Raw genomic sequence first — 9,490 nt, forward strand, 5'->3', positions numbered from 1 at the left:
AGTGGCACCAATCACTTTCTACTTGGTATTGGGGTTATGTGGATGAAGAATTTATTCCTTCCCTGATCCTGGAGCTCCTGGGTGGGGAGTATCTATCAGTTCATTGTGCCTGAGGACTTGCTTCATTAAATGTTTGACAAGTGAACTTAAGAATATGTAGCTTGATAGAAATGAAAACCAGTAAAATCATCCTGTAGAAAAACAGCCTTGCTAGAAATTCAACTACTGATAATTGAATTTAAATTATTAAATTCAATTTAAGGGACTTCCTTGATGGTCTGATGATTAAGACCACCCTTCCACTGAGGTGGCACAGGTTCAATCCCTGGTCAGGGAACTAAGATCTCACATGCTGCGTGATGTGGCCAAATAAATAAAATCAATTAAAAAAAATTTAACAGCCCATACTCAGGGTTGGCAGCCTTGTGGAAAAACATGCTGTTATGGATTAAATTGTTGATTGACTATGAATCCAAAATTCGTATGTTGAATCCAAGGACCTCAGAATGTGACCTTATTTGGAAGTAGGGTTGTTGCAGATATAATTAGTTGAGATGAGGTCATCAGGGTGGGTGATCCAACATGACTGATGCCCTTATGAAAAGGGGGAATTAGGACATACACATGCACACGGGGAGAATAGCATGTGAAGATGAAGACAGAGATTGGGGCAAAGCTTCTGCAAAACCAAGGAATGTCAAAGATTGCCAGTGAGCCCCCAGAAATCAGGGGAGAGGCACAGAACAGACTCTTCTTTGAAGCCCTTGGAAGGAACCAACCTTGCTAATGCTTTGATCTCAGATTTGTGCCTCCAGAAACTATGAGACAATAAATTTCCGTTGTTTAAGCCACTCAGTCTCTGGTACTTTGTTTCAGCAGCTCTAGCAAACTAGACACATGCCCATTTGTATGTCACTGTTGAGACTGCGGACTGTTTACGCTCTCAGACCCAGCATTCACTTCAGAAATAACCCTCCAGGTAAAAGAATACTTAATGGAATCAGTCATTCAGTTGCTCGGTCATGTCTGACTCTTTGCAACCCCATGGAATGCAGCACACCAGGCTTCCCTGTCCATTACCAACTCCCAGAGCTTGCTCAAACTCATGTCCATCAAATCAGTGATGCCATCCAACCATCTTATCCTCTCTTGTCCCCTTCTCCTCCTGCCTTCAGTCTTTCCCAGCATCAGGGTCTTTTCCAATGAGTCAGTTCTTCTCATCAGGTATCCAAAGTATTGGAGTTTCAGCATCAGCATCAGTCTTTCCAATGAATATTCAGGACTGATTTCCTTTAGGATTGAATACTCAGCAATAAAGAGGAACAGATTGTTGATACATGCAACAGCTCAGATGAATATCCAGGGAATGAGGCTGAGTGAAAAAATCCAGTCCTAAAAGGTTACATCCTGATTGATTCCATTTATATACCTGAGATGACAAAACTGTAGAAATGGGGAACAGATTCGTGGTGCCATAGGGTTAGAAGTAAAGGAGAAGGGCATGATTATAAAAGGGCAATGAGAGGCATCTTTGTAGTCAAGAGTTGTTCTTTGTCTTGACCATGATGGTGGTTACTTGAATCAATACATGATAAAGTTGCACAGAACTAACACACACACACACACACGTACAAATAAAACGGGAAATCTGAATAAGGCTGGTAGACTGTATCAATGTCAGTATCCTGACTTTTGCAAGATGTTATCATCAAAAGAAAATCAGCAGAGGGAATAGGAAATTTTCTCTATATTCTTACAAGTACATGTGAATTTACCATGACTCCAAAATAAAGTTTAACTCAAAAAATGACTTTGTCCAAGGATATTCATAGCATCCCTGCTGAGGACAGAGGAACATCGGAAATAACCTAAACTACCAACGACAGAAGTCAGCTAAAACCCTGAGGGTTTAACTCTGGGAAGTACTGTCTAGCTCTGAACAATGACAGGTCTGTGACTGAATAAATATAAAACTGAATCAGTGTTCAGTGAAAAAGCAGATGGCATCACAGCAGGTTCTCGTTGAGCCATTCTGTGAAAAGCATGGCTATACCTTGGCAGAGAGTAACTCAAAAGAATGGAGATAATTTACAAGTTCAAGTCTACTGGATCCTTCTTCTCTTCCTTCTCCTTCTTTTCTCTCCCTCTCACTCTCTGTAAAACATTATTTCAGTTTCAAATCCCAAGCCTCGCCATCCTCTGATCGCTGGCTCCTCCTTCCGTCTCCAGCAGATGGCAGAAGTGTTACAAGGATGGTCCCCTTGGTCTCCGTTTCCTAGGGATGAGCTGCAGATCCCAACAGCAGGTGGGGCCCCAGCATCAAGTCCCTCCGGTTCAAGGAATCCAGACATCAGAACTGCCCTCTCCGAACTCCAGGGCAAGAAGTCTGGCCACAATAGGGTTAACAGTCCACATTCCAGAGTCAGGGAAAAGGAGGCTGGAAGGTCACAGACAAGAGGAGAGGGTTCGGAGGGCCCCCTTCTCACAACACAGCCAGCTCTGTTGGGAGAGATAGATCACCCGCAACAATGGCCACAGCTGTTTTCGTCTGCCCTGAAGGAAACTGAGTTAGGAAGCAGGTATCAGAGAGGGCCCTTCCTGCAGGGGCTTCTGTCTGGCTTGTAAAACTGTCAGAGCAGATGCATTTATGTGTCGAGTGATGGATGATGGAAAGGAGGGACAGACGGCCGCAGATGGACACAGTGACTTACAAGTCAAGACAGGTGGCAGAGGCTCTGCAGGTGGGGTGTGCTGATTCATTGCCCGGTGAAAATACCAAATACCACAGTCCACTTCCCAGCCTCCCTCAGGGCCTGGAGCGAGTGTGCCTCCTCCAACAATCCGCCTGCCACGAAAGCTTCCGCGGTGCTCCTTTCTCTTCCTGCACCTCAGGTGTGAATCTTCCTCCCCCTCCCCAGGCCCTCTTTCTTTTCCAGGGTGTGTGTGTGTGTGTGTGGCTTAGTCGCTCAGTCGTGTCCAACTCTTTGCAACCTTATGGACTGCAGTCCACCAGGCTCCTCTGTCCATGGGACTCTCCAGGCAAGAATACTGGAGTGGGTTGCCATACCTTCCTCCAGGGGATCTTCCCAACTCAGGGATCAAATCCAGGTCTCCCACATTGAGGGCAGATTCTTTACTATCTGAGCAACCAGTGAAAGGTAGCAATTCCTTCTGAGCTCTCTGTAGCTAGCTGGACCTGGTATGGCTTCACCGAATGCATCCATCCCATGCTCTGCACTGATAAGGTTTTCCACACAGGACTCAAAGCTGGTTTTGAAGAATGTAATGGGCTGGGAAACAAGAAAAAAAAAATATCAGCACTAAAAATGCTTGGCTTCCACTTTTGCTGAGAAAAGGGATTTTGTGCTCTCCACTTCTACCCACAGCCTGGCCCTGGAAATAACTGCCTTTGGCACATCAGCCTGCCAAGAAGTGCTTGTCACCAAGCACAAGATCCCCAAGGAGCCTGAGCCGAGGTTTCCTCCTTGTCTCCATCACCAGAGCCTGTTGACCTCTCACCCTGGCCTGGAAACCGGAATCCCTGCCCCCTCAGAAGAGGAAGCCCCTGCTGTGACCCTCCAGATTTCCCTCTTGCCTTCCAGAGGGATGATGACAAGCGGGGCCTTCTTGGTCAGGATAATTGATGCTGAGCCACATGTAGACCAATGAGGGTTCTTAAAAAGCTGCCTTCTGCCTCTGCCTGGGTCCATGGGGGGTCCAAATAGACACTGCTAGGGGCCGTTTTATTTTGGTGGGGTGACAAATGAACTTGGCCTGAGAGATGGGATCAGCAGGGCTAAGACCTGCGGAGGACTCAGAGCTGTAGTTTGCTTCATTAAGCTGGTCCCGAGTTTGTTTTGAGAAAGCCCGAGGGGCCCGGGGAGGTAGAGATGAGGAGCTGGAGCTCGTTTTGATATCCGAAAACTGCAGCCGCCTGCACGTGGGAGGCGCTGAGAGCAGGCTTGCCTCACACGCCCCCCTCACCGTTGGTCACCTGGGAGCACCAGCAGCAATTTGGGAGATTTCTGAGCTCGAGGAGGAGTCTTTGGGGAGGGTTTGCTCGGAGCACACCCCTTTCCCTCCTCCTGGGCTGAGGGAAGCATGGGACCAGCCCTGCCCCAGCCTGTCCTCATTGGCTGGCATGAGGCAGAGGGGGCTTTAAAAAGGCAAACGTGTCCAGGCTGGGGACCGGAGCCCGTGCTACTAGGAAGGCCGAGTGCCCTCCCCCAGCTGGCACGATGCAGCTCTCTCTTGCCCTGTGTCTCGTCTGCCTGCTGGTGCATGCAGCCTTCCGCGTGGTGGAGGGCCAGGGGTGGCAGGCCTTCAAGAATGATGCCACGGAAATCATCCCTGAGCTGGGCGAGTACCCTGAGCCTCTGCCAGAGCTGAACAACAAGACCATGAACCGGGCGGAGAACGGAGGGAGACCTCCGCACCATCCCTTTGAGACCAAAGGTATGTGATGCAGGAGAGTATTTTTAGCATAAGGGTCCTGGGAAGGTTCTCTTTGGGACTGTTACCAGCACCAGTGGATGGACAGCTTTGCCAGGAGGCCAGGGAAAGATGGCATGTCAGCTGTATCCTTGAAACTCAAGTGTGAGGGTGTGGGGCTGATAGGGTCCTGGGAGTGAAAGCCCAGAGCAGGAAGGAGGCTGAGGTGCTGAGGGTGCAGCCCTGGGACAGGTTCAGGGGCTCAGGAGGTTTCAAAGAATCCCCTCCTGACAAGAGAGGAGTAGGGTCCAACTGCTGACACAACTGGGGAGGGGACAAGGCAAGGAAGCTTCGCGTCTGTGAGCACCTGCTAGATGCAGACGCTACACGGACTATGCCTGAACCGCACCCCAGGGAACTCCCAAGTTCCTCCTCCCAAGGAGGCTTCAGAAATGAAGTGGCTTGTTAAGCCAGCTGAGATTTGAAGCCAGTTTGATCCAATTACAAGACAGCCCTGGCAGGGGACTGCCTGGGGGATGTCGGAGGCCAAAAGTCACAGCGAATCCTGGCAAAGCAGCGAGAAAGGGATGCCAGAGGGGCACCCCTTCAGCCCCTACCACCATGATCTATCCAGTGAGCTGGCCCTTGAAGGGAGGGGCGCTGCAGCTACCTGGGAGGGGCCCCTGGAGGGAAAGCAGCATCCTTGGGGCCGGGCGTGGACACAGGTGGCACCCTCTGTCCTGAGTCCCCACCCTAGACTCAGCCTTGCCTCCTTCCTCGGAGGGAGCCTGACCCTAGTGGAAGGGCAGAGACCCCACCTGGGTCCCTGGCTGGGTCTGCACAGAGAAGCCTGCGGGGCAGTGTGCGCAGCTGGCTCTGCAGCTGGCAGGAATGGCTGGGGGCGGGGGCCGGAATGATGCTCCAGAGGAAGGCCCTCTGGCTGCAGTCCAGGTGGGAGAGGAATCCACAGCCCCGGTCCTGGCATCCCATCCTGTCCCACCTCCCAACCAGCTGGGAATGGGGGCTCTGCAGAGGGCACCCCAGAGGAGCCTGCTCCTCCCCTGCTCCTGCCCAGGGAAGATCAAGTAAACTCAAGAGATGGGTTGTAAGGAACCCAAGACGTCCACCTCTCTGGGTTCCCATGAAACCCACAGGCGCAGAGGAAGCCACGTGCTCCAGAGTCACTCTATGCAGAGGAAGCACCTGACCTATGGGTACTATTCTTGGAAAGCCCCAAGCCTCCTTCCCTGGGCAAACAGGCCGTCCCCACGCACCACTCCTGCGGGCCTAGGAGCAGGGACAAGGGTGCCAGACCAGACCAGAAACCAAAAGGCTAGCCGAGGGAGGAAGGCAACCCCCTACATCCCCCACTGCTGTGCTTGTTCTCCAAGGTAGGGCGTGGGGGACTGGCCTTCTCTGTCTCCTCTTTGGTTTATGGTCATAGGATATTTTTCATCTCTTTGTGTCACATAGAAACTGACCCTATGAGACCCTTGGGGATCGACAGGTGCTCATATAAGGACCAGCTGTTTAAAAAAGCTCCTACCAGTCTAAGTCCATAGTAGGAGACATGATCAAGCTGTCTTCAGGCATCAAGCCAGACCTTAGAGCCCAAACATCCCCCGCCCAGGGAGCAGGTCTATGCCACCATTGGGTGTCCACAGAATAGCACAGAAGAGATGCGCCCAGCGCAGTGCCTGGTACACACCAGGTACTTAATAAGTGTTTGTGGCAACTGAAGCTTTAGGTTTTCAGTCAGATCTCGGCCCCCTGATAGGGAAGGAACGGTAGTAAAGTAGTAAAAGGCAGCCCTTTGGCCCCCCTCACCCCTCTGCCCAACATCCCCTGGTGCCCAGGCACACGACTTCCACTTTGCGGGAGCCTGGAGGTGCAGGGGCCTCAGAGGTGCAGAGTCAGGAGACCAGCTCTGCCTTTCCGGAAAGAGCTTTTCCTTCTCTGGGCCTCAGTAATAATCAGGGGGTTGGAGGTGCTGCCATCAGCTCCTTTCAAGTCTAAGGACTTCAGTCTCCTCCCCACCTCCCCTTCCATCCATCTCCCCCTCAGTAGCTGCTCTGATTTATTACCATCAATTAACCCCTACTCTTTTCTCCATCCCCTCTGCACCCTGTCACCCCTCTCAACCTGCTAGAAAAGGAATTTGGGAGAAGTCAGAGCCATTCAGAAGGTGTGGCTAATAACTACCCTGCTGAGGCCAGGGGCCCTGTGGGACAGATGTGACTTAAGTCTGGCGAAGAGGGCCCCCTTGGAGAGGAATAATAACTGTAATAGCACCAACACTTCCAGCTCTATGTTCCAGGCAGCGTCCCCTGAATTATATATGTAAAGGATCGGCTCATTGAATCCTCAAGACAACCCATTCTACAGATAGGAAGCGCACAGAGGTTAAGCAACTTGTCCAAGCTCACACAGTCATGGAACTGATATTCGAACCGAAGCAGTCACTTGGCTCTGCAGTTTTAGGGCGAAAGGGTGGACCAGAGATCTTGCCACCAGCTCCAGAGTATCTGGGCCCTTCCCATAATAGACCTCCAGGGGCAAAAGCGTCCTGGGAGAGGCAGGTTTGGAAACGGCGGGCGGAGGTGGTTTGGGGGGAGCCGGGCCGGGTGGCCGCCCTCACGCGCGTCTCTCTCCGCAGACGCCTCCGAGTACAGCTGCCGGGAGCTGCACTTCACCCGCTACGTGACCGACGGGCCGTGCCGCAGCGCCAAGCCCGTCACCGAGCTGGTGTGCTCCGGCCAGTGCGGCCCGGCGCGCCTGCTGCCCAACGCCATCGGCCGCGGCAAGTGGTGGCGCCCGAGCGGGCCCGACTTCCGCTGCATCCCCGACCGCTACCGCGCGCAGCGGGTGCAGCTGTTGTGTCCGGGCGGCGCGGCGCCGCGCGCGCGCAAGGTGCGCCTGGTGGCCTCGTGCAAGTGCAAGCGCCTCACTCGCTTCCACAACCAGTCCGAGCTCAAGGACTTCGGGCCCGAGGCCGCGCGGCCGCAGACGGGCCGGAAGCTGCGGCCCCGCGCCCGGGGCACCAAAGCCAACCGGGCGGAGCTGGAGAACGCCTATTAGAGCTGACCCGCCGCCCCGCGGGCGGCCCCCAACCCAGGCGCCCCAGGTTTCCGCCCCCTGCGCGCGGTTTGATCGGTTGGGTTTCATTTTTAATACCTGCAACCCGGGGCCGGGGTGGGGTGCTGAGACCTTCCTGGCTGCAGGCCTTGTGGATCCCGGGGTCAGCAACCACCCCACCTCTCATCCGCGCAGCGGGGGTCCCGGGGACAGGGGAGGGCGCTGAGAGTTACAGACACTGAGCCACGCAGCCCCGCCCCGCCGGGGCCGCCTACTTTTGATGGTCCCACTTGAGAGGAGGCGGAAAAGGAAGCATTTCATTGCCCAGGAACTGGTTAAGAGAATTCGATCCGATTCCCCTTCCCCCACCTCTCTGCCAGGCAGAAAAGCCTTGAGTGCCTTGCTGTGCCCAGAACACAAGGCTGGGTCCCTAGATGGGGTTTCTAGTCCTGCCCCTGCCCTCAGCGTGCCAGGTGATCTCGGACGATTACGCTCTTGTCTTCCTGGACTTCGAGTTCCTCTTTGTAAAATGGAAGTGGGGGTGGGATAAGCATCTGGAGCAATCTGCTGTCACGTGATTCCACGGACTCGGGTGCCCTTTGAATGGGCACAGGAGAGAGAGTTTGGATTGAATCATTGATGGGGTCGCTTCCAGAATTCGGAATTGTCATCCTCTGATCTGACAGCCAAAGATGAAAAAAGGAAAAGAGTCTATTTATGGCTGACAGACTCGTGGGAAAAGCTGTGGTGTGTCCCAGCCTGGGATCCCAGATGTTTTGCTACCTCCACTTTCCATCATAAAGGACACAGAAACAGCACCATCCATTGGAATAGTGAGGAAGGTCCCCAAGGGTGGCGGGAGGCACAGAGATTAGTCTCTGTACTCATAGAGCACCTCCCCCACCGTGCACCCATCATGGCCATATTTTATTTAAGGTCACCTTCTGTAGAGAAGCCCAAGGTCACAGCACACTGGGTTTGTGGGCCCAAGGGAGCAGCCACCACCCATTCAAAGACCAGAGGGTCCCTTTCAAGACCTCCTCCTGCCTACCACTCAAGGACACATTTCTGCTTGGAAAAGAGCTTCTTACTGCTGTTACATGTGATGGCATAGCTTACATTAAAATAATCTTATTGGGGAAAAAATTACAAGTGCTGTATATATGCTGAGAAACCGCAAAGCTTAAGAGCTGCCATCCAAAAATCTTTTGGAAAATCATTTCCAGGCACCACTTACTTTCTGTGCAGTTTTTAATTGCTTAAAAAAAAATTTTTTTTTTTTTAAACAGAAGCACATGCCATGTGAAAGCCTGCCCAGCTGGTTGTTTTTGCAATCTTTTCAAGTGGAATTTGTCCACAAGAATGAAAGTAGCAGTTTTTGTTTTTTTTCTAAAGAGTTAAGTTACATATTTATTTTCTCACTTAAGTTATTTATGCAAAAGTTTTTCTTGTAGAGAATGACAACGTTAATATTGCTTTATGAAATACCAGTCTGTTCTTTCAGAATCCAGAGGCATTGTTAATAAAGATAACGAATTGTTGCGGAGAGGATGTGGTCTTGTTTTGCCAACCACGTGTGGTCATTTCTGTCAACGTTAACATTCTTCTCTTGGTCACTAGAGCTCAAACCTGGGAGACACCTTTGACAGTGTTATGGTGGCCCTTGTGGCAATTACATCCTTCCTTTGAAAGGTCATGTTCATCCCTTTCTTTCCAAACCTAGACTTCATCCCTTCACCTCAGCCATTGTATTAACCTCAGCCTAGTCTCACTTCCGCAGCCTGGCCCCACACTCTCTTTCAAAAACACGGTTCTCCTCATGTCATACCTCTGTTCAAAAATTCCTCAGGACTTCCCTGGTGGTCCAGTGGTTAAGACTTCTGCTCCCAATGCAAGGTGACTGGGTTCAATCCCTGGTCAGGGAACTAGATCCCACATGCTGCAACTTAGAGTTCGCATTCCATAACTGAAGATCCCGAGTGCC

General features: G+C 51.9%; 1 protein-coding gene across 1 annotated transcript; it reads left to right on the forward strand.

The window, feature by feature from the left end:
- Window positions 1-3,419: 3,419 nt before the first annotated feature.
- Window positions 3,420-9,052, forward strand: SOST (sclerostin). The gene is made up of 2 exons (XM_043467557.1): window positions 3,420-4,455; window positions 7,088-9,052. Exons 1-2 carry the CDS (start codon window positions 4,239-4,241, stop codon window positions 7,507-7,509), a joined length of 639 nt encoding a protein of 212 aa, XP_043323492.1. The 5' UTR covers window positions 3,420-4,238; the 3' UTR covers window positions 7,510-9,052.
- The last annotated feature ends 438 nt before the right edge of the window (window positions 9,053-9,490 follow it).

This window comes from Cervus canadensis, chromosome 1 (assembly GCF_019320065.1).
Source record: "Cervus canadensis isolate Bull #8, Minnesota chromosome 1, ASM1932006v1, whole genome shotgun sequence".
Lineage (NCBI taxonomy): Eukaryota > Metazoa > Chordata > Mammalia > Artiodactyla > Cervidae > Cervus > Cervus canadensis.

Excerpts from the sequence above, each read along its gene's own strand:
- SOST (XM_043467557.1), top strand. The coding sequence starts at position 4,239 with ATGCAGCTCTCTCTTGCCCTGTGTCTCGTCTGCCTGCTGGTGCATGCA. Across the intron at positions 4,456-7,087 it reads CCATCCCTTTGAGACCAAAG|ACGCCTCCGAGTACAGCTGC; the intron begins GTATGTGATGCA and ends CTCTCTCCGCAG.